This window comes from Danio aesculapii, chromosome 4 (assembly GCF_903798145.1).
Source record: "Danio aesculapii chromosome 4, fDanAes4.1, whole genome shotgun sequence".
In the NCBI taxonomy this organism is placed as follows: Eukaryota; Metazoa; Chordata; class Actinopteri; order Cypriniformes; family Danionidae; genus Danio; species Danio aesculapii.
The window spans coordinates 53,833,996-53,859,755 of NC_079438.1; the positions used below are offsets into that span (position 1 = coordinate 53,833,996).

The 25,760-nt window shown below is 33.4% G+C and overlaps 1 protein-coding gene across 1 annotated transcript in view; it reads left to right on the top strand.

Annotated features, from left to right (window-relative positions):
* Positions 1 to 21,213, top strand: part of tmem63a (transmembrane protein 63A) — a 25,035-nt gene extending 3,822 nt beyond the window's left edge. Inside the window, exons 3-23 of the mRNA XM_056456083.1 lie at positions 1,849 to 1,928; positions 2,776 to 2,851; positions 3,319 to 3,356; positions 3,502 to 3,644; positions 5,609 to 5,660; positions 5,750 to 5,858; positions 6,368 to 6,438; positions 7,299 to 7,379; positions 7,946 to 8,075; positions 10,268 to 10,398; positions 10,877 to 11,059; positions 11,864 to 12,017; positions 12,572 to 12,678; positions 13,179 to 13,265; positions 14,285 to 14,344; positions 14,454 to 14,616; positions 15,863 to 15,968; positions 16,042 to 16,209; positions 17,244 to 17,359; positions 18,848 to 18,901; positions 19,004 to 21,213. Of these exons, the coding sequence (XP_056312058.1) occupies positions 1,849 to 1,928; positions 2,776 to 2,851; positions 3,319 to 3,356; positions 3,502 to 3,644; positions 5,609 to 5,660; positions 5,750 to 5,858; positions 6,368 to 6,438; positions 7,299 to 7,379; positions 7,946 to 8,075; positions 10,268 to 10,398; positions 10,877 to 11,059; positions 11,864 to 12,017; positions 12,572 to 12,678; positions 13,179 to 13,265; positions 14,285 to 14,344; positions 14,454 to 14,616; positions 15,863 to 15,968; positions 16,042 to 16,209; positions 17,244 to 17,359; positions 18,848 to 18,901; positions 19,004 to 19,144 (2,250 nt within the window). The 3' untranslated portion in view covers positions 19,145 to 21,213. The remainder of the gene's footprint in view (positions 1 to 1,848; positions 1,929 to 2,775; positions 2,852 to 3,318; positions 3,357 to 3,501; positions 3,645 to 5,608; positions 5,661 to 5,749; positions 5,859 to 6,367; positions 6,439 to 7,298; positions 7,380 to 7,945; positions 8,076 to 10,267; positions 10,399 to 10,876; positions 11,060 to 11,863; positions 12,018 to 12,571; positions 12,679 to 13,178; positions 13,266 to 14,284; positions 14,345 to 14,453; positions 14,617 to 15,862; positions 15,969 to 16,041; positions 16,210 to 17,243; positions 17,360 to 18,847; positions 18,902 to 19,003) is intronic.
* The last annotated feature ends 4,547 nt before the right edge of the window (positions 21,214 to 25,760 follow it).

The window sequence follows — 25,760 nt, forward strand, 5'->3', positions numbered from 1 at the left end:
TATTTGATTTAGTTTAGTGCAACAGTGTCTCCAACAGCAAAGGACCATCTACATCAAAAGCTACTGGTCAGCCCATGATTCAGCAAACCACAGCCACAGCCATACCACCCTGCAGCCCAAGACCGGTTACTCATTAGCCGCGTTTCCACTATCGCACCTAAAGCGAGCGAGCCAAGGCCAGTCGCGTTTCCACTATCACTTCCGGGGCGTAATCGGGCCAAAGCGGGGCTTCCTTGGGGTCAGCGTCCGGCCTTTTTCGGCCCGCCGAATACCTTGGGCCAAGGAGGGCCAACTGGGGCTTCGGGGCGGGGTTACGTACAAAGGCGGAGTTTTCCTGTCAGGTAAAGAGGAGACAAGATGCTTTCTTCCCTTACATTTGTTTTGCTATCGCGCTTGATCAACTCACTAAGAAGAAGAAAAAAGTAAATGCCGCCGAACTCGAATGTCCTTATCCAGGGATCGCTGTCTGGCCTTACACCAACAGACCACAAACAGTAAAAAAGCAATCGCTTCGGTGTACTCCATCTTCCAGCTCTCGTAGTGATGCCAGGTTGTGTTTGTGGTTATAATTTGAGTTTTTTGTTCCCGCTGAAGTGGGCGGGTTGTGTGACGGGTTGTGTGACGTTTGATTCGGGGGACGTTCTGGGGGCGGTGTTTGCGTGACGCGCTGCGAGCAACTAGCCCGACAGTGGAAACGCGACATGATTTCGGCCTCATTTCTCAACATCCCGGGCTACTGGCCCGGCCTGGCCCGATTAAAGCCCTGGCTCGCACTGGCCCGATAGTGGAAATGCGGCTATTGAAGCAAAGCATGGGAAAACTAGGCTGCTTTTGGAAGTGGTGTTAGTGAGGCCAGCAGGGGGCACTCAACCTAGTGCACGAGTAAAGTGATGGAGACACTATACTGTCAGTGAGCGCCGTCTTTTGAATGAAACGTAAAACCGAGGTCTTGACTCTCTGTGGTCATTGAGTAGGGGTCTAACCCCGGTGTCCTAGCCAAATTCCCTCCATCATGCCCTCCCAACCAACCCCATCCACTGAATTTGCTCTATTACTGTCTCTGCACTCCATCTATAGCTTGTGTGTGGTGAGCGCACTGGCGCCGTTGTCCTGTGGCTGCCGTCCCATCATCCAAGTGGATGCTGCACACTGGTGGTAGTGTGGAGAAACTCCCTCAGGATTGTGAAGTGCTTTGGGTGTATGGCCATACATTATAAATGCGCTATATAAATACACATTACTTAATTACTTGCTTACGCAACCAATACAGTGGCTTATCCAAAGAAAAGAAAGATCTCCAAAAATTCCTTTACAAGGAATCTGTGTTTTTGAAACTAATGAAGACAGCAGAAGTCAATGATTTATTTGAATTATTTAGCCTGACGTGTTTTCTGCTCCTAAATATTTTAAATGTTTCTTAGAGTTAAAAATATTGTGTTCAATGGGGGAAAAGTTGTTGTGTTTTTAGCCAGACATTTAATAAAATAACATATTTTAGACCAATAATCACAATACTGTGAAACTGTGATATTTTTATCCAAGATTATCGTACCCTCAGAATCATAAACCGGCTCATGCCTAGTGCTAAACCATAAACACAAATAATCTATCATGCATGCTGGATGTCTTTCATAAATGACTAAACTAATTTCACTTTATAACATTTAGTCTCTTTGAGTTTTATTGAAACATTCCCTGTTCTCAGACTCTAATGAGACCAAAGACTTTCCCTCTACACTGTTTTCTGTTCTGTTCTGGTCAATGCACAAAAACTAAATCTCAAATGCATCTGATGTTTTTCAATGGTTTGATTTGATTGGCTGATGATACCAGTGTATCTCCCTGCAGTTGCTGCTATTGGTCTTCACTCTGATCAGAAGGAAACTGTGGGATCATGGGAGACTCGCTCTTGTTGCGGAGACTGATGTGTATGTGATGGCCAGTAGTGCTGATTCAAAAACATTACATAAAATGAGCAGCTTATATTATATTGTGTTGTATTGTATTATATTGTATTATATTATATTATATTATATTAGATTATATTAGATTATATTAGATTATATTAGATTAGACTATATTATATTATATTATATTATATTATATTATATTATATTATATTATATTATATTATATTATATTAGATTATATTAGATTATATTAGATTATATTAGATTATATTAGATTAGATTAGATTAGATTAGATTAGAGTAGACTATATTATATTAGATTAGATTAGACTATATTATATTATATTATATTATAATATATTATATTATATTATATTATATTAGATTATATTAGATTATATTATATGTTATATTGTATTATGTTATATTATATTAGATTATATGTTATATTGTATTATATTATATTATATTATATTATATTATATTATATTATAGTATATTAGATTAGATTAGATTAGACTATATTATATTATATTATATTATATTATATTATATTATATTATATTATATTATATTATATTATATTATATTATATTATATTATATTATATTAGATTATATTAGATTATATTATATTAGATTATATTAGATTATATTAGATTATATTAGATTATTTGTTATATTGTATTGTATTATATTATTTTATATTTTATTAGATTAGAATAGATTAGATTATATGTTATATTGTATTATGTTATATTATATATTAGATTAGATTAGATTATTTGTTATATTGTATTGTAATATATTATATTATATCATATTATATTATATCATATTATATTATATTATATTGGTTTTTGCAGGTTTGGCGATGGAAGAAAGCGGCGTTACAGTAGATTGACGTCATCCATGTCTGTTGAGGAGCCTGAATATGAGAAGGTGAGGGTAAAACTCTTAATTATATTCATTGTGACATCAGTAATAACATAATTTAATAATTAAATCAATAAAACATTTTTCTACTCTCCTGTAGGGTTGAGAAGAGCCCTTAAAATGTCAATATTGCAACAGAAATTAAACTATTAAACATGTGCAATACCCTTATTTAAATGTTATCAGACAATGATTTATATCTGGAGAGACTTTTTAAATGTGAATCCTTCCAAAATTTTACATTTTTTTTTACTCAACAGTAAACTTTATCTTGCATATAATAATAATAATAATAATAATAATAATAATAATAATAATAATAATAATAATAATAATAATTATTATTATTATTATTATTATTATTATTATTATTATTATTTAATATTTATGTATTTTATCTGGCATATTATTTATAATATTTACTTATACATATTATTGATTTTCGTGACTTTTAAACTCTCTCTCTCCTGTAGGGTTGTTGCTCCTGGCTCACGTTTATTGTCAATATGGAGTAAGTGACACTCAAAAACAATCATACAGCATTTGCCTGTTGTTATTTTAATGTTCTCCTGACCACAAATACGGAAGGCATCACAAGAAAGAGTTCATAAAATAAATGGGGAAGTGAAAGTGCTCTGTGTGTTTTGTGTGTTTAGTGAGACTTTGGTGCAGGAGAGATGTGGTGTGGACGCAGTACATTATCTGTCCTTTCAGAAGCATCTGGTCACTCTGCTCTTGATCATCTGTGTGCTGTCTGTGTCCATCATCCTGCCAGTCAATCTGTCCGGGGAGCTACTAAGTATCAGACGCACACAGACACATACACATTCACACATGTTCCTATATCCTGGTGGGGTTTCTCCTGTTCTCTGATTGATTACTTCAAACAAAAACAGCCTCATGATCGCGTCTGCAACTAGTACACGTCAGTCTATTCATTCATGAACTATGCGTGAAGTGAAAGTGAAAGTATCTCTTTGTGTATTTTTTGTGTGAACTATTTAATATATCCGCATAGTTGTCCAAATTAATGTCCTGTAAATATTTTATAACGGGATGCGCGGCCATACAGGAGGATCTAGTGAGGCTCAATGGTGTTTCTCTCATAGAATGTAAAATAAACTTGCATATGAGCTTCAGACGCGCTCTGGCGGAGCAATCTCCCTATAATATCCAGCTGCAAACTGAACCGCCATCAGGTCGTCGCATTTCAACAGATTTACGGTGTTTTACTGTGTTTTACATTTGTCTGTATATTTCTGAATAGTACCGGTAATAGATTTAATCGTTTATAATATTCAGTCAGTTCAGTTTAAAACAGAAGCTCAGACAGATGTGCCTTCAAAAATTGATCGGAAGTGGGCCCCGAAGTGAAAAGGCTGAGAAGCCCTGGTTTAAAAAGATTTTTTTGATATTAAAGTTTCCTAGAAGTAAGAACAATATTTGTTTAATTATTGCTTATTTTCTCTTATTCAGTAATCGAGGGGATATTTAAACATAATTTATGTTGTTGTTATCGTCAGATTTTCATCACTTTTTAAATTTATTTTTACATACAATATTAATAATAATAATTATAATATTTGTACCTTTATTTACAAATTTAATGTGTAATAATATGTGCTATACTTTTATTAATATAGATTTTTTATATGAATTATGTACCTGGACAACCTTGAAAAAAATGTAAGCATGGCTTGATTTGTGATTCTGTAATTTTCTGATTTTATTGCTGATTTGAAATGATTTGGCATGCTTCCTCAATGCTAATATAATATAATATAATATAATATAATATAATATAATATAATATAATATAATATAATATAATATAATATAATGTAATATAATATAATATAATATAATATAACAATCTAATATAATATAATATAATATAATATAACAATATAATATAATATAATATAATATAATATAATATAATATAATATAATATAACATAATATAATATAACAATATAATATAATATAATATAATATAATATAATATAATATAATATAATATAACAATCATAATATAATATAATATAATATAATATAATATAATATAATATAATATAATATAACAATCTAATATAATATAATATAATATAATATAATATAATATAATATAATATAATATAATATAATATAATATAATATAATATAATATAACAATATAATATAATATAATATAATATAACAATCTAATATAATATAATATAATATAATATAATGTAATATAATATAATACAATGTAATATAATATAATATAATATAATATAATATAATATAATATAATATAATATAATATAATATAATACAATATAATACAATGTAATATAATATAATATAATATAATATAATATAATATAATATAATATAATATAATATAATGTAATATAATATAATACAATGTAATATAATATAATACCATGTAATGTAATATAATATAATATAATATAATATAATATAATATAATATAATATAATATAATATAATATAATATAATATAATATAATATAATATAATATAATATATTGTGATCCAAAAATTCAACTCAGTCAGTTAATGAAAGGAATTTATACTGTCAAATATAGTATGGAACAAACTATGTTTCTGAGCAGCTCACTAGGCATTGAAAGGTTGATAGTAGTTTATAACCTCATGTACTGCAATCATATGACACATTTTCAAGCTCCTTTTCTTAGACTTGTGTTCTTCTCTACTAAAGAAAGAAAAACTAATACTGTCCACTGTGTTCCAGGCACTGATCCCTACAGTTTTGGACGGACCACAATAGGGAATCTTCAGCATGAGTATGTACTGCACATGTCTATGAGCACATATCTGTATGTTCTGTTTCTGTGTGTCTGTTTGAACTGGATTTTATGTGATGTATTTTCAGTGATAAGCTCCTTTGGCTGCACACTGTGTTTGCAGTTCTGTATCTTATGGTCACTGTGGTCCTGCTGAGGCGCTACACCTCGAAAATGAAGGGAACCAAGAGAGAGATTGTATGCCATCCTGCTATTTCTTTCTTTAATAACTCTTATAAGGACATTTTTAGCAAAGTGTATCTTGTATCAATGCTAAAAATCGTATTTAATTTATGTGTTTGTTGTTTTTATTTGTATATTTATGAATGAAATGTTCTTGCCATGAAAATAGCCTTTGTTGCTGACATGGCATTAAAAAAAAATTAATCATCATCATCATCATCATCATCATCTTTCTTTAATATACAGTGGTGTGTAAAAGTGTTTGCCCCCCTCAATCTACTTATTACTTTCACAGAAGGGTATGTAGTTTTGTATTTTGTTTTCTTTCAATAATAAAAACCTTCATTTCAGAATTTTTACTTGTTATTTTTGACTAATATTTAAGTTTGTTTGATGATCTGAAACATTAGAGTGTAACAAACTTGCAAAAACATAAGAAATCAGAAAGGAGGCAAGCACTTTTTCGTACTATTGTACACACAAGCTGGTTACTGTCAGTCTAACTCTGGCTTATGTTTCCGTAGGTCAGAAAAACCCTGTTTGTTAGGCCTTTACCCAGAACAGCCACCGACGACAGTATAAAAACTCACTTTGTGTAAGTAGAAGCGTTTTTCTGAGACTTCATTCCCTCTTCTGTATTTGTAGCTGTTCATCCAAACCTGTTTTCTATGACATCTTTGTATTATTTGTTGCATTCTGTGTTAATTAATCTTAGTTTTATTTTGTGGTGTTCCAGTAGAATTTCAATGTTACTTACCAACTAGAAGACCTATTGGTTGACATTACAGATATACAGTTGAAGTCAGAATTATTAGCCCCCCTGTTTATTTTTTTTCCCCAATTTTTGTTTTAACGGAGAAATTTTTTCAGCACATTTCTAAACATAGTAGTTTTAATAACTGATTTATTTTATCTTTGCCATGATGACAGTACATAATAATTGATTAGATATTTTTCAAGACGCTTCTATACAGCTTAAAGTGACATTTAAAGGCTTAACTGGGTTAATTAGGTTAACTAGGCAGGTTTGGGTAATTAGGCAAAGTTATTGTATAACGATGGTTTGTTCTGTAGACTATCGAAAAAAATAGCTTTAAGGGGCTAATAATATTGACCTTAAAATGGTGTTTAAAAAATTAAAAACTGCTTTTATTCTAGCCGAAATAAAACAAATAAGACTTTCTCCCTGAAGAAAAAATATTATCAGACATACTGTGAAAATTTCTCTGCTCTGCTAAACATCATTTGGGAAATATTAAAAAAAGAAAAAAAATTCTGATTTCAACTGTAGATTATACTTAATTAAGAGGTCTTTACGAATAATTTGGAAAATAATCAATATTCACCTCTTTTCATGACATAAAAATAATAGGAGTTCTCTTTTTGGTGCCTCTAATATACAGAAATAAAGGACTTTAATGCCTTAACATGTCTTTATTGGATATTTGTTTGCAGGGAGGCGTACCCTTCATGTCACGTGACTAGTGTTAACTTGTGCTATGATGTTTCCAAACTGATTGACGTAAACAAAAATAGGTGAGAATGACAATTTAACCTGATATTATTCATAGAAAAACAAATCCTTCTCTCAAGACATGCATGATCCAGTGTAATTTTATTGCAATTTGAATTAGTATTATGTTTTCATTTACTATTAAAGAAATAGGTAGCACTTCAAAATAAGGCTCCATTGGTTAATGTATTTACTAATGTGAACAAACTGTTTGTAATATATTTATTATGGTATTTATTTATGTTTGTTAATGTTATTAAAGTGAAATTAAGTTAACTGACAGTGCAATAACTAATTGTAACAAGCACAACTTTGGATTTTAATAATGCATTAATGTTAAACTATCATTAATAAATGATTTATAAAATTATTCTATATTTAATGTTATAAAATACATTAACTAATGGACCATTATTCTAAAGTGTCACCAAAAAAAACATAAATATCCTCTGTATGGTTTCATATTTTGTTATTAAAGTATTAAGTACATCAAGTTGAACTAAATAAAAATAAGAAATATTTCCTTCACAACAAGTTGAATTCTCGTTTTTGTGCTTTTATAGTATAATAATCTAATATTTTCGAACAGAAAACGGGCTGAAAGGAACCTGCGGCATTACAATAAGATACTGCAGCAACAGGGACGACGCGAGCTTATTAACCCTCGTCCATGCAGCCACTTGTGCTGCTGCTGTCAGCGCTGTCTGGGGTGTGAAGAGGTACGTTTTTTTTGATGCTTTAATGCTTTATTACATTATGCAATATAGGTCTTGCATGTCCGTAGTACATGTCTGTGTAGTATTAGCTCAAAATACCTCCTAGTTCATCTGTTTGCAAAGCAAAGTCATACTGTTTGCCTCTTAATGCAAATGAGCTCCTTTTCCCAAAGAGAGTGATGACTTTACAACTTGTGTTTCTGTTACTCTGGCAACAACAAACAAAACATCTGCTTGTGTTTTAAAGTCTTGTCACTTGAATCTCCTGATAAATATTTTGACATTACACACAGATAGACCGCATGTTGCGTTAAACTGTTTTTTTTTTACATCAGCTGTCAAATGTGGTTATGTCGAAAGCACCCAGAATGTACAACTTCAAGTAATCAGTTCAGTCAGTTTCAAAATGATGTTGCACTGGCATTCAGCAAGAAAATAAAAAATACATATTACATAACACCTGAGCGGCAGAAAAAACTATTAAAAACCTAAATAAAAAAATGGATTAATACGCTTTGTGATTCATAAATATGAAAAAATTGAATATATCAAATGTAAACCAATTCAAATCACAGAGGCAATGAATAAATGTAATTCTGTGATAATAGTTATGATGTGTGATGTGTAGTTATTTAACTGTTTATGATTTTAACATTTTTAGCTCATACTGGCTGTCAGCAATATTTTAAAGGGGACCTATTATGCAAAAATCATTTTGATAAGAGAGTTAAACAGTTATGTAGAAACAATGTGTGAACATATCCATCTTGTATTGGTGAAAATGAATTAATTCTATCCTAATTATATTATCTAGAAGCACTCTTGATATAAGAGAGATAACTTAAGTCATACCTGTCAACCCTCCTGTTTTTACCAGGATTCTCTCGTATTTTGCAGTTCTATCCTGCTATCATCCCGTAAAAGTATTTTCCCGTATTTCTCCCGTATTTTCAGTCTTTCTTTGAAGAGTGGCAAATAAACATTAAAGAGCCGAACCTCCCTATACGCAACCCTTATTGCCGAACCACCAGGGGCCGCCCCTTGCTCTTAAATGTGAGTCTGTTCTGTGCTTTCGCTTTGTTTATGGTGGGATTCCCTTTCCTTTTCATTACAGGTGTCGTCTCCCCTTCATATGCAATCCTCAAAGTAGTCATGTAGTGGTGCATGACTGTCAGCTGACACGCTCTATAGTGATAAATAGACACTGTTTATCCCTTATTATGGTGGCATATCCCTTATTTTTTATTGTTGACAGGTATGACTTACGTCCTGAATCTGCCACTATGCTGGCATTTGTAGCTCCGCCCTCTTTTTCAAAAAGAGCCCAATCTCATTTGAATTTAAAGGCACAGTCAACAAAACGGTACAATTTGTATCAAAGCCTAAAAGGAGCAGATTCAAAGACTTAAAAATATGTGTCAGGTATTTTGAGATGACACTTCATGGGGCATAATAGGTCCCCTTTAAAGTGTTGTCCTGGTCAAAGGTTTTTTTGTAACTGGATTTAAGCTGTCTCTGAACTGCACAGATCTGTTCCTCAGGCTTTGCTAATAATGTTAGTTATGCCTGTGTGTGTGTGTGTGTGTATATATATATATATGTGTGTATATGTATGTATGTATGTATATATATATATATATATATATATATATATATATATATATATATATATATATATATATATATATATATATATATATATATATATATATATATATATATATATATATATATATATATATGTGTATGTATGTATGTATGTATGTATGTATGTATGTATGTATGTATGTATGTGTGTATATATATATATATATATATATATATATATATATATATATATATATATATATATATATATATATATATATATATGTGTATATGTGTATATGTATGTATGTATGTATGTGTGTAAACTTTTGGTGAAGAAATCATGTGTATCAGTGTGTTAGATCTGTGAGGACAGCACTACTAACACAAATGTCAGGCTCCGACTACATCGATAAGAATGATTTCAATTTGGAGTATCGTCACGTTTATGTGAGAGAACTCAGAACTGCATTTGAGGGAGTTCAGAAACAGTGCTTACTGATATATCTGGAATGACTCCCTTTGGAGCAACCTTTTTCATGCTCAAACAACAGACGCACACACTAAAGCAAAAGTTCCCTTTATAAATGTGTGGTTGTTGTGTGTAGGTTGACGCTATAGAGTTTTACAGCTCTCAAGAAGCTGCTTTACACGAAGAGGAAGCGAGACTGAAGCAGAAAGAGCTGCATCCCCTGGGCATGGCTTTTGTCACTCTGCAAAATGAGTATATGGCCACTTAGTAAGTGCTTCATGCTCAGACTAATCTTCCTGTTTCAGGAAATGATTCCAAATATATATATATATAGATAGATGATATGATATGATATGATATGATATGATATGATATGATATTTATAAAATGCTGTAAATTTAATGTGTGTTTTTTTGCCATGAGCCAGAAAAGCTGATATGGCAATAAATTTGTAACTCTCTCTCTCTCTCTCTCTCTCTCTCTCTCTCTCTCTCTCTCTCTCTCTCTCTCGAAATAAAACAAAGTCTGGGGAACAATGATTTATAATGATCTTTGTGAAAATAATGATAATAAGATAATAAAAAATTGATAAATAATAAAAAAGATTAAATAAATAAGATTATTTTCCAAATGTCAAGGAACATCAGAGCATTTTTTTTTCTAGCAATATTTTTAAATTTAAGAAACTTTAGCTCAGTTAGTTTGGTTGTTGATTCATTTGATTGTCGTCGGTTTTTCCTCACAGTATTCTGAAAGATTTCAACGCTCTTGAGTGCGGAGGCGGAGCCAGGGGTGTGGTTGGAGAAGAAATGAGCAGAGGGATTCAATGTGGGTGTGGCCGGGAGCCTCAGCCGTCCACTAGAAGTGCAGAGCTGGGGGTGCCGAAATGGAAAGTGAATTATGCGTCTCATCCGCACAATATCTACTGGTATGTCCCATTCATTACACGCAGGATCCTGTGATGTGGAAAACACAGAGAGAAACATGTAAACTTGAATGCAAATGCAGTGGTTTTTTAGTATGTCAAACTGTCGTATATTATGGAGGCAACATCAAAAATGTTGAATATCAGAATGAATAGAATGTGAATTAAACAAAAGTAGTCACTGATGTCCTAATGAATATAATGCCTTTAAATGTAGAGTTGCAGATTCAGTTCAGATTTTCTTGTGATTTTGTTATCTGTGTACATGAAATTTCATGTACTAGAAGCACATTCAGACATGGAAGAGTGAGCTGAATTGCCTCGCTGAACAACAATAATGCAATTGTGTGCTTGTGTTAATTCACTTTCATATTTTAAAAAGTTATTAATGTTATTTTTATAGTATACATGCATGCTTTTTTGTGGACCAGAGGTTTGCTACAGTAGTCAACTAGTTAGTTAGTTACAATATTTCAGTTTTAACATTAATAAAATCATTCATGGTGCAGATTCCTAATCATTTTCACATTTTTATGTTTCCATTTTAGCCAAAATAAAACTGAATTTGAGAAAAAAGTCAAATATTCCCAGATTTTTTTACATGAATTCAATTAGCTAAACATGCGCTTTGATTACCAACGTTTATTTGTTTATAATTAAAATGTTAAATTAGTATATGGGGAAAAATAAAACACAGATTTCACAGAGCACGTACCTTGCAACATTATCTGTCTGTATTGCATATGACATTTAATAGATGAATTGACCATTTGCACTTCTGCTTGTCATAATCCTGTGCTCTTTCAGGGAGAATTTATCCGTCCGGGGCTGGCGTTGGTTGCTGCGCTGTGTGCTGCTGAATACCGCACTCTTCCTCCTCCTGTTCTTCCTCACAACACCCTCCATCATAATCAGCACCATGGACAAGTTTAATGTCACCAAGCCCATATACTATCTCAATGTAAGTGACTGAACTCAGCTCATACAGCTGAAGTCTTCTTTTTTCCAATATTTCCCAAATTATGCTTAATGGAGCAAGGACAATTTCACAGTATTTCCTATCATATATAATATCTTCTGGAGAAAGTCTTATTTAGTTTATTTCAGCTTTACATTTTAATTATTATTATTATTATTATTAGCCCCCTTAAACATTATTTGTTTTTCGATTGTCTACAGAACAAACCACTGTTCTACAATGACTCCCAATTACCCTGACTTGCCTAATTAACCTAGTTAAGCCTTTAAATGTCACTTTAAGCTGAAAACTAGTATCCTGAAAAATATCTAGTCAAATATTATTTACTGTCATCATGGCAAAGATAAAAGAAATCAGTTATTAGAAATGAATTATTAAAACTATCATGTTTAGAAATGGCAGAAAGAAAAATGTCTTTCTGTTAAACAGAAATTGGGGGGAAATACATTCAAGGGGGCTAATAATTCTGACTTTAACTGTATATTATTGTGTACACATGGACTGCAGGGGTGTGAAGTGTGTGTTGTGTTTTTCAGAGCGCCATTATCAGCCAGTTCTTCCCCACTCTGATGCTGTGGACTTTCTCTGCCCTGTTGCCCACTATAGTCTATTACTCTACACTGGGAGAAGCTCATTGGACCAGGTAGACCACAGGGTGTCCACGGGGTCTAAGAAAGTTTTAAAATGGCTTACATTTCAAAAAGTACATTTTAAGCCTTAAGATGTCGTAAATTCACTGAAATATGGTGTTGTAGGCCTTAAATCACTTTAAACTTGTCCTAATTTTCGTTTCCATGTAAAGCTACTCAATTGGTGCAACCAACAATCCATTAAAAAAAAGTTAAACCAAAGTTACATTTATTAACTCTATTTGGTTTAATTCTCTTTCTTACAGTAACATTTAAGTATGTGTTTGAAAAATATGTGTTTGAATTTTAATGGGGCTAGTAAAAATATTTTCCACTGGCCATAAGCGTTTTGCCCTACATGGCTGAAATTTCCTTCATAGTGGTCTTAAGAAGATCATTAAAAGTCTTAAATTTGACTTGGTGAAACCTGCAGAAACCCTGCACCATCAAAGCACATACAGTCACTTACACACAAACAAGTTAGCTTTACTATAGTGTGCGTGTTTGTGCATAGGTCCAGTGAGAATATGAGCATGATGTACAAGCTGTACACCTTCCTGATCTTCATGGTGTTGATTTTACCCTCGCTGGGCCTCACCAGGTATTTATGTTCTTTCTTTCTTTCTTTCTTTCTTTCTTTCTTTCTTTCTTTCTTTCTTTCTTTCTTTCTTTCTTTCTTTCTTTCTTTCTTTCTTTCTTTCTTTCTTTCTTTCTCTCTTTCTTTCTTTCTTTCTTTCTTTCTTTCTTTCTTTCTTACAATATTAATACAAAATATCCTGTTTTATTATTTAGCCATATTGATATTCATAAGTCATAAAAAGATCCATTTTAAATCCTGAAATTTAATTTAAGTGTATAAAAATATGTAAATGTTTATTTATTTATTTATTTTCTTTCTCTCTTTCTTTCTTTCTTTCTTTCTTTTCATTTCTTTTTGTTTTTTAGTGTGTATTACACTATTAATACTGATTTTCTTTGTTTGTTATTCAGTCATACTGATATTCATATGTCACCAAAACAAAATCATATGAATTCTTTCTTTCTTTCTTTCTTTCTTTCTTTCTTTCTTTCTTTCCCTTAACACTACTACTACTTATTGTTATCATAATAATAATCATGTTGTTGTTGTTATTATTATTATTACAAATTGTGGAGCCCTTCAAAATAGCTAAGCTAAACTGGAGCTTAAGAAAATCTGTCAATTTTGTCAAGATATTATTTTATTTTGTCATTGTAATTAACCCCATTGCAATCCTTAATATCAATAATAATATTAAATGCGTAATACCACAATTATTCACAACTATGTTAATAAATCACAAAATGTGGAGCCCTACAAAGAAGACCATCAAATCAAAAGGTTAAAAATAGTTTTTAAATGTCACAATTTTGTTAGAAAATGTGTTATTCACCTCCCTGAAAATCATGCATTCCTATTGTTTCTTACCATAACAATAATCATTAATGTTAACCTGAAAAACTGCATCCACGTGTGACCTCTAGGTCAGATTAGTCACACATCGAAACCAAAAAATGAATTATTGTTTAACTTTAAATGGGAATAAAATGTTCTAATATTAAATATGTTAACAGACTCGTATGCTTTCTCTCTCCTCTCAGTCTGGACGTGTTTTTCCGCTGGTTGTTTTATAAGCAGTCTGAAGGCCAGCTGAGGTTTGAGTGAGTATCTTCTTCAGATATGTGCATTTATTTGCCCAAATTACAATAATTTTAGGACTTGCCCCTGAAAGCCAATTTCCTCTCTTTTGTGTTTGTATGTGTGTGTCAGGTGTGTGTTTTTAGCTGATCAGGGTGCGTTCTTTGTGAATTACGTGATCGCGGCAGCTCTGGTGGGCTCTGGTATGGAGCTGCTGCGGTTGCCAGGTTTACTGCTCTACGTTGTGCGTTTGGCACTTGCAAGTTCAGCTGCTGAGAGGAAATATGTTAAACAGGTCAGTCTGTGACTTTTCATTTTGCAAGAAATATTATTTGTGTATTTTCTAGCATCTGTCCGTGTCAAATCTGTTGATTACTCTAAAAATAAAACAGATTTTGTCCACGTCTATAGTCAGTCCTTTGTGTGAGGATGCCAGCACTGCACAATAATTCTAATGGAATTCAGACATCTGTGAATTTTCAGTTAATTCTAGAATTTAAATTAGTGTAGCAAATGAGATGCAAATTGTTTTTCAAAATTAAATGTAAGGGAATATTGTATGTAAATATGGAGAGGACGAGTGTTTAATTAAAACTACAAATGGACAAATACCTGCAGGATTGGGAGAAATGGGTTGTGCTTATGCCTTTACATTGTGTAAACTGATCTTCATATGTATTTGTTAATGTGACCTGTAAGGAAATATGTGACTAGTCAACTGTTTAAGTTCCAAAGTTATTGTTTTATATATATATATATATATATATATATATATATATATATATATATATATATATATATATATATATATATATATATATATATATATATATTTTATATATTTATTATTATTATTGTTGTTATTATTATTATTTCTTCATTAAATAAATAAATAAAAATAAAGTATAAAAAATTAAGCGTAAAAATATGTTAAATGGTGTAGATTTTAAAAGTGTTTGATATTAAATAATGTTTACTTATTGGTATTTAGATTAATTTAATATATTTAGTGAAATCTTTCCATGGTAAGTCAAATATGGTTATTTTTGAAGTTATTTTACCACTATGTACTAATTTTAATTTAATTTAATTTAATTTAATTTAATTTAATTTAATTTAATTTAATTTAATTTAATTTAATTTAATTTAATTTAATTTAATTTAATTTAATTTAATTTAATTTAATTTTATTTTGTTTTATTTTGTTTTATTTTGTACTTCTTTCTGGTTAGGATAGGTTATGTCTGAAAATTATCCGGATTATTCATACTGTGAATATAGTTATAAATAATATAATAATAGTATATAATAGTGAATAATATACTCAAATAATAACCCTGTTGGCTCTGTGATATATTGCTTGTGTCCAGCTATTCACAATCACTTTTATATAAATGCTCAATGCATAGTTATAATTATTCATTAGCCTGTGATCGTTCAATTAAGTACTGACATTTCTGGCATCCTTTAGGTTGACAATAAACCAGAATATTTGGATGGACTTAACTGAAATGTATTGCTGATATCTTGTGTTTGTGTAGAATCAGGCCTATGAGTTTCAATACGGAGCGATGTATGCATGGACTCTGTGTGTGTTCACGGTCATCATGGCATACAGCATCGTCTGTCCTCTCATCGTCCCCTTCGGTCTGACTCCTTTCATTTTGTACACAATATTAGGATGTGTGCATTTAAATTAACATATCAGCCATGTTTGCAGGTCTGCTGTATCTGCTGCTGAAACATCTGGTGGACAAACACAACTTGTACTTCGCTTACCTGCCCGCCCGCCTCGATCGCCAGGTCCACCTGGGAGCTGTCAATCAAGCGATGGCTGCACCAATCATATGTCTGATCTGGCTTTATTTCTTCTCTGTGCTCAGGACAGGTAACACTCACTAACACTATTGATTAAAGTGCACACATTATGCCAATTTTTCCCCCCTTTTTATTATTTAAATAGTCAAAAAACATACATTCATTAATCAACATAATTAACAACAGAACATAAATATAAACATAGTGCATTTACATTGTGTACATATAAACAAAGACAAACATCATCAGTACATCAGTACAATACAAGCAAAACCTGACATCAACATTATGCCAATTTAATGGTAGCTAATTTTCCTTCAGAACTCTCCCACAACAGATCCATACAAACAGGTTACACTTTAATTTTTACTACAATAGACACTGCAGTGAAAGCTCCATTCTCACACTTAGCAAGTTTACATCCATGCCAATACACTGCAATTCTGGATTAACATCTATGTTGATCCTGAAACATAATTTTTATCATCATCATACCCCTAAACCCATCCTTTAACTGTAAGGATTTAACCGTTAAATGCATCATAACAGTCTTATGATCCATCATAAAAAGAGACACTGCTCGCTGCAGAGCCATTTGAGCTCCAGCGAGGGGGAGCTTGAGCTCTCGCCCCTCCTCCTGTAAGCTGTTTTAATGCGTACGACCACCCCACCCCTAACCCCAGTGACATCACTTGTAGAAGAAGTGCAAGGATGGAGGAGCTGGAGCTCAAGCTCCCCCTTGCTGGAGCTCAGCTCTGCCCAAGTGGCTCTGCAGGGAGCACCACTTGTAAAAAAAAAAACCTGTTCTCTCAGTTTACATGCATTGCAAGGCTTTATTAATAAATCAGTTTATCTCCTGGTAGTAACATCAAAACATAATCATTTGCTGTGAGTGTTGTGTTCAATAAGAAGTGTGTTAAATAAATAATTCAAAACCGAAGAAGAGTATTGCAACACATCAGCGTGAATGCTCGACGTTTTCATATATTATACAGCAGTTTGATTGTAGCACTTCAACTCAAACTATTTTATAATTCTTTTGGGTCAAGACCGAGTCTGAGATTGTAAATAAAGTATTTATTTGTTGAATTTGTGTCCTCACAGGCTTCATGACGGGAACTTCATTGTTTACGCTAGTGGTTTTGTGTATTACCGTCTTTATCTGCATAAGTTACACCTGCTTTGGACATTTCAAATATCTCAGTCCACACAACTACAACGTAAGCAACCCTATTCTGGCTTTACAATGCTTGTTATAATTGTTGTGATTTAACTAATGAACCGATACTGTATTGTAGTTTTTATCTTTATATATATTTTTTAAATTTCGTTTTAAGATTGTCGTTTTATAGAGTGTTTTTTTATTAGTGTGTTAGTTATTTTATGATGTATTTAAGGGACAGTTTACCCTAAAAGGACAATTCTGGCATCATTTACTCACACTTTACACGTCATAAGCAATAATGGGTTTCTTTCTTCTGTTAAGATATTTTGAAGAAAGTTGGAAACCTGTAACCATTAACATCCACAGTATTTGTTTTTCTTTCTATAAAAGTAAATGATTACAGGGTTTTCAGCTTGTTTTCAAAATATCTTATACAGAATATAAAACAGAATAAAAAAAACAGGTTTTTAACCACTTGAGTTTGAATAAATAGTGAGCAATTTGTTTTTGTGAACTATCCCTTTAAACAAAAACATTAAATAGCTTGGAAAATTAGCTGATGAAGTTAATTTAAATGATATATTTCACTTAGGGCTGTGCCTATAAACAATATTATATCGAATCGCGACAATTTATGTCAATAACAATGATAAGCTCTGCACTTTTTTACTCTATATTGATCTAAGAGCCAATCACAGCAGAAATGTGCAACAATGGGAATCTAAAAGTGTGTTGATATTAGGGATGTGCCGAATTTTCAGCCACCGAAAGTTTATTAGCTGAAAGAAAATGCCTTAAAAAACGAGGCGATCAAGCGTTTGCTGTTGCTGGTGCTAAACTCTGGAACACTCTACCAATTCACATTAGACTTTCCCCCTCCATTTCTGTCTTTAAGTCAGTTTTAAAGACCTATCTATTTTCTCTCGCTTTTAATACTCATTGATCACTGTTTAATTGCGTTTATCTGTTAAATGTTCTGCTTTCTTCTCTGTCTTTAGTACTCCTATGTACAGCACTTTGGTTAACCTTGGTTGTTTTTAAATGTGCTTTATAAGTAAATATTGTATTGTATTGAAAATATGTTACGCCATTTAATAGACCCTCTTATTTTTGTGGCTTCAGTCATTGTTGCGGGACCCTTTTGAATCTGGAAGCATTGGAATATATATCATTATCATTCAATATGTAAATTAATTATTGAGATTGCGTTTTGGACATATCGCCCAGCCCTAATTTCACTTAATCCTTATTGGCCCTTTGGCTAGTGTATGTCACTTTGCATATAAACATATGCTAAATGCATAAAGTTATTATACACTGTAAGAAATGCTGGGTTCCACACCGATTTGTGTTGGGGCAACATGAAGGAAATAAGTTAACTTAGTAGTTTTTAGGAATGTAAGTAGATTGAACATAAAACAATTAAGTTGTCCCCTAATATACTAATAAATTGTGTTCTTTCAGCTAAATTTAAATAAGTAGTTTGAACATACTGCAAATGTCATGTTTGAGTGTACACACTATATATATCTGTGTCATTCAGGTTAAAGAAGAAGATGAAGATGCTGATAGAGTTTCAGAGAGCTCATCCGGATTGGCAAGTTTCACATTTATAAATCCCAAACTGTCACACATCTTGTTTTCAATTCTGATCGATTTCAAAATGACCAACTTTCCTTTCTTTCTTACTTTTACATAGGTTTATCTTCCCAAAGTGTTGAACCCTGATGCATCGTTTGAGTCTTCAGATGAGTGCAGCCCTAGTCATTCATACGGGACGACAGACATAAGCCCACAATTCATCGGGACTGAGGAAAGCTCTCCAGACTCGGATATATAGCAGCAATAATCAGGCAACGTATCGAGCAATCGCTGGTCTGGAGGAAACGGTTATTCGCAGATTTAGGAGCTGGAGAGGTCAGTGTGGAGATATGGAGGGGGATTGACTGAAAAAGATTTCGAAGGGAAATAAAATTGCACTCCTGTTTTTCACGCACACTGCCATACCTGCCATACAACAAACATAAAGGATTTTTTTGGGAATCGATACTTTATATCCAAAGAATTGCCAGCCAAAGACACGGTCCAAACATTTCTGCATTACAAAAGCAGCTTTGGCAGTGAGCGCTTTCCAAATAGCACAAATATAACATCAAAAGTCATATGAACACTTGAACTGATGCTTGTGCCTTGTTGGAGACAACTTAACACACTTTATAACTGTACGTTTTTGTGTGTGTGATGCTTTATGATTTTTTAAAGCAGAGTTTTATACAGATATGTTAATATATTGATATTAACAAACAGAGCTCGAGACTCAGTGGCCTTCATTAGCATTTTTGCATTGTTGTGCAAGTACTGTATGTGACCGGGTGAACAGAAACTGTGTTTGAAGACTGCTTCACTAGGTGGCACTGTTGCTCTCTGATTGTTCTGTATTTCTCAGAGCGATTTAGACCAAAGCAGAGAGACATGTAAAGCTTAAAAGTTAAGCTCAGTATTTCTGGCATGATGTCTAGAGAAAATAATGGAGACAAGAAATAAAAAGAATTTGCAGTGAAGCATAAACAGGTTACGCATAAACCTTAAAATACACACTGCTCACAAGACGTTTATGTGTTAAGATGAGTCTAGTGTGATAACACCGCATGCTGATCATGCCTGTGTAAAGTTCAACTTCAGTGTCATGACCAGGTTAACAGAAAGGGACTGTTTACATCAAATTAATTAAAACTACTGTAGCTAGAAAGACATCCGTGTACAAAAGTGATCACACTTACATTTTCGATCTTTTTATATGCTTCACATGATAAAACAGGCATTAGTTAATTATTTATGTGGGTCCTATATTGCTTTTTTATACGCTTGCTTTAGTGTATAGTCTTGAATAGTGTATAGTGTAGTCTTGAGTTTCATTTGGGAACGTATGTCCTAATTTTCTAGATTTAAATAATGTTACTTTAAGAGCATCGTCATTAAACTGTTACCAACCTAATATAAAAATCACATGTGATTATTTCCGTTTACAGACAGAACCAACATCGTGTGAACTTGATTTTGTCTGCTGTTGACAGAGCCTTGTGTGTATTTGACGGACAATCTCAAATCAGTGACTGAAGTTCATCCAGATTGTTTTGTTTGTTTGTTTGGTTGATAGAGTTACTAAAGCACAAGCTGTAAAGGCTCCGCCCTCTTCTAGAAAAGGGGGTGGGGGCAGCAGCAGCTCATTTGCATTTAAAGAGACACACATGCAAATGGTGTAATTTTGTTCACACAGCATGGTATAATAAGTAATCTTTGAGTTGGAACTTGGTACACACATTTTGGGGACACTTGTTAGATTTACATGTAAAAAAGGTATGATTTGACCTCTTTAAACATCAACAAATGGCATTTTTAGTTTCAACTGAAATGCAATGAGAAGATCTGAATGTGGATTTGAAACTTTTGGTATTGTTTCCTGTATGTGTGTGTTTTAGTTCTGTATATTTATCATATTAATGGAACAGAAACCGAATTGTAGTGTCTGATCATTTAACCGGCTCAACCTTTGCAGTTCTGCAGTCTTAAGCCTCAGATTTTCCTGGAAATGGTTGAATGAACTTCCTCCAAACACACACACACACACACTTGACACATTTCTCCTGACGGCGGTTTTCAGCTCATTAGTCAGGATAGAGCGAAATCGTCTTATTTTAACACCATAAGTAGTCCATAAACTCTGTGGCCCGAGTGACCAGCTACAAACGCCAGGATCAGTGTTCAGAACTCCATAAGAACAGTAATTGATCTAATGAGTGTGTGATTTAAGATGTTGAAGGTCTATAAACACACAGTGGTGACAATAGTGAAGGTTACTGATACTCTATACTGATAAAAAAAAAAATTTGTAACCTGTTGTTACTATATATATATATATATATATATGTGTGTGTGTGTGTGTGTGTGTATAGATAGACAGACAGACAGACAGACAGACAGGTAGTTGGGTATCACCCTGTAATATAATGTTAACAAAACATACATGGTAGTGTTATAGTCATTTTTTGTAAATTGTTATTGGTACCAGCTGGTTCTTTAACTCTCAAGATGCAAGATGTTTTATGGCACCCTTTATTAAAAAAACCTTTTATTCTTTTGTTAGGATTTTTTCTTTTTCCCATGTGGATTTCAGTATGTAGTAGGATCTCATGCTTTACCACTCTAGAGGTCACATGTTAGGTGTAAAGCACATATGAACAATCATACAAATAAAAACGATATATATTTATATAGCTTGAGTTTAGTCTGTGCAAGCCAGAAACGAAAGCGTTTACTGCATTTGACACCATGATAAACCCTTTAGAGCATTAATAAATGCAAATGCCCATATGCTACTTTAGACAAAAGATGCATGTGCATCAAATAAAGCATTTCAGTAATTCTTTAAAAGGCCCGAAAACCGACCAGAGGTCAGGGTTGCACTGAATGGTGTTTGCTGAGGGCCTCATGGTGGCAAAACTCCCAGACCAATGAAGCATTTTTGTTATAAAGTGAATCAAGTGTTGGCAGCTGTAGCGAATCCAGATGAACCTTATTGTACCTCTACAAACAGCTGCTGGAGGCCTGGATATAAGCCAACTATTAGCGTAGTAAATAAACATGTATTTTATTAGATTTGCTCGCAAAGACGAGATTCACGGTTACAATTCCTCATGTTCCTGCAAATGGATTTAAACACTACTATCACTAAAATACAACATAACCCTTTTTTAGCTATCTGTGTTGCAGACATGAAAGATCCCTTTTATTATTTATTTAGTATTTGAACTACTATCGGAGTTACAAAAATACTGAATATTTTCAAAGAACATTTGCAAACATTGGGAACATGGACAAACAACATTCATTCATTCATTCATTTTCTTTTCGGCTTGGTCCCTTTATTAATCTGGGGTCACCACAGCGGAATGAACCGCCAACTTACACAGCATACGTTTTACGCAGCGAATGCCTTTCCAGCTGCAACCCATCACTGGGAAACACCACATTCTTATGATTATTTTTATCCTATAAAGTTAAATAGTATTCTAAATGGTTAAGTTTACAATTTTAAATGGGATTTAACATGTGCGGCAAGATCAGTGTCCTGACCTAAACCCAAATGAAACATTGACTCCATCTCCCTAAAAGCAATGCGAAAGTTTATCCTTTGTTTTACCCAGTGTATTTTGCATTGTTTTTTCAGCACAGGTCTTTGAATTTCATCTTGCGTTTCTGCAGGCCAGTCTGAATTTCTTTTCATATGTTGTGCATCAACAATGATTCTAAACACATAATAGCTAAGCCTTTCTGTCACAGTCGCCACGCCCCCAAACCCTTGCTATTGGTCAAAAGTGATTGACAGAATTAAGTGGACCAGTCTCAGTGTTTCGAGGGTGCTCGAGGGGGATCAGTGTTTACACTTTTGGGGGAGATATACCCATGAATGGCGCACTCATGCTAGTCAACGAACAATAGTTGAGAATTCATTTTAATATCAAAAAACTGAATGTCATAATGAGCCATAAAGTGACACTTTAGATTATAAACTGCTCATAAAACATCATTGTAGTGACTTTTGCTAAATAAAATTCACAAAATTTAATGATATTGCAAGGCAAGCGCTATATTTATATAGCACATTTCATACACCATGGCAATTCAAAGAGCTTAACATAAATGAATCATTCAAATAATCATACAATAAGTATAAGAAATAAAAACAAAAAAGAATTAAAATGATACAAAACCAATTAAGCATGCATTAATACAGGTTTAAAAGGGGCAAAAAGAGATTAATCTTGTAAAGTTGGTATCTACACAATGTGGAACCTGTCATGTAGCTCAGATCACATGTTTGAATACGGGGACACGTTCACACACTCAATGGCTCGTCTCCAGCTGCGTTTAGTCTTTCAAACTACAGGAACTAATTATTGTCGCGCTTGTATATGGTGCCTCGAAATACCCCAAAAGATGATTCATTCTTCCATTAACGCAGACGAAGATGTTTCCTCCTCTCCTCCCTTCTTCTCTCCTCTTTTCAGATGCTCCACGCTCTTTTGGGAAGCCATGATTGATGCCCGTGACCCGGTGACCTGGAGTGCGTTTGACTGATCTCTATGCCAGCCAACCACAAAGCCCGACGCCGTTGATTTCCCCTTCTGATCCCTCCCTTTTGTCTGCGGGGATTATTCCCATGGCAACGCTGGTGGTCTGTAAGGTAACGTTCTCAGAGCTCGGAGTAATAGACCCTCACCAGGCCCTGAGGGTAAACTTATTCCACTTCACCCAGACAGACTAATAGCAAAGTTTCATTTCTTTGCCAGACGTCTCTTAAGGTTTGTGGAGGGGAAGAAAGCGAGACAGAGATAAACGAGGGAAGAAACGGGGAGAATTTCCAGGGCTTTTGCTCTGCTATCTGATCATCAACAGAATCTGTAATTCTACAACACTCTTTTTGTCTTAAAGGGATAGTACACACTAAAATGAAGACCGAGAGCATTACTGCTCACTTATTTTTATCAACAGAGCTTGTTCTAGAAGTAATCTTTCTATATTGATTATAGAAGAACTTTGGTAAAGTCTTAAACCAAACCAATCGGCTTCAAAATCTTTCATTTTACAACATTTTAGGAGTTTTAAAGGACATCTTATTTGATGAGATTGAGTCTGTGTATCATTTTTTAACAGTCCACCTAGAAACAAAGGATATGTATAAATGACTTTCTGTCTGAAATAATTTTTTATGGTGTAAAAAGCTCAATAAAATATACAAATCAGTTTATCAGTAACACTTTACAGCAGGGGTGTCCACACTCAGTCCTGGAGGGCCGGTTATCTTCAAAGTTTAGTTCCAACCTCAATCAGACACACCTGGGCTAGCTAATCAAGCTCTTACCAGGCTTTCTAGAAACATCCATGCAGGTGTGTTGAGGCAAGTTAGAGCTAAAATCTGCAGGACACCGGCCCTCCAGGACCGAGTTTGGACACCCCTGCTTTACAGTAAGATTGTATTAGTTAATGTTAGTTAACTCATTTACTAACATAAACAAACAATGAACAGTACATTTAATACAGTATTTGTTCATGTTAGTGGATGTTGGTTAATGAAAATACAGTTGGTCATTGTTAGGTCATGTTAATTGAAGGTGCTATGTAAACAAGCATGCATTTGGATGTTAATGATGCATTAGTAAATGTTGGACTATAATTAATAAATGCTGTACAAGCGTTGTTCATAATTAGTTCAGGTTCGCAAATACATGAACTAATGAAACCTTATTGAAAAGTGCGACCTGTTTATCATTCACTTGCAGATGTAGTATTATTAATCAGAATCAGTAAGAGCTTTATTGCCAGGTATGTTCACACATACGAGGAATTTGTTTTCGTGACAGAGCTTCTACAGTGCAACAGGATTACAGAGACAGGACAAAAAACAGATAACAAATATATATAAAAAAATAGAAGTAAGTAGTGAATGCAAATATACAAATTGACAAGTGTATGTACATGTTTATTACTATATACAACGTTATATGTGCAGCTGTTATGTGCAAATTGGCATGTAAAGTGTGTTGTTAAATAAGTGTATATGTGTATAAAAGTGTATATCAAGTGTTCATGAGATGGATTGCCTGAGGGAAGAAACTGTTTCTGTGTCGGGCTGTTCTGGTGCGCAGTGCTCTGTAGCGTCGACCAGAAGGTAAAAGTTCAAAGAGGCAGTGTGCTGGGTGTGAGGGGTCCAGAGTGATTTTGGCAGCCCTTTTGCTCGCTCTGGATAAGTACAGTTCTTGGGGAGTAGGAAGGGTTGTACCAGTGATTCGCTCAGCAGTCCGAACTATTCGACGTAGTCTTTGGAGGTCGTATTTAGTAGCTGAACTAAACCAGACAGTTATTGATGTGCAGATGACTGATTCAATGATGGAGGTGTAATATGTAGTTTAATCAAATCGTTTTAATTACACATTATGAATACGTGTACATCAAATGATTCAACATTTCATTTACATATTATGGATTGTGTAAATAAAATATGAAATCATTGTCGTTTTGTGATTTTTCCCAGTACAGGGTTGTGACTAGAAGGGCATCCGCTGCATAAAACATTTGCCGGAATAGTTGGTGGTTCATTCCGCTGTGGAAACCTCTGATACATCAGGGACTAAACCGAAGGGAAAATGAATGAATGTCATTTTGTGATATATTTTACACTTAAAATAATGCAGTACACACTAGAAAAAACCCAACACATAATACTAAAGGAGTCAGTGCACCTATAACGCCTTATGAATGCTGACAATCACTCACGTTGATATCTATCTTTGCAGACTTGCATGAGACAGATCTGTCCAAAGAGATGAAATACAGCCATGTTTGCTTCCTCTCTTCCTCATCCTCCTCTTCCTGCCTGCAGTGTGCCGTGAGTTATA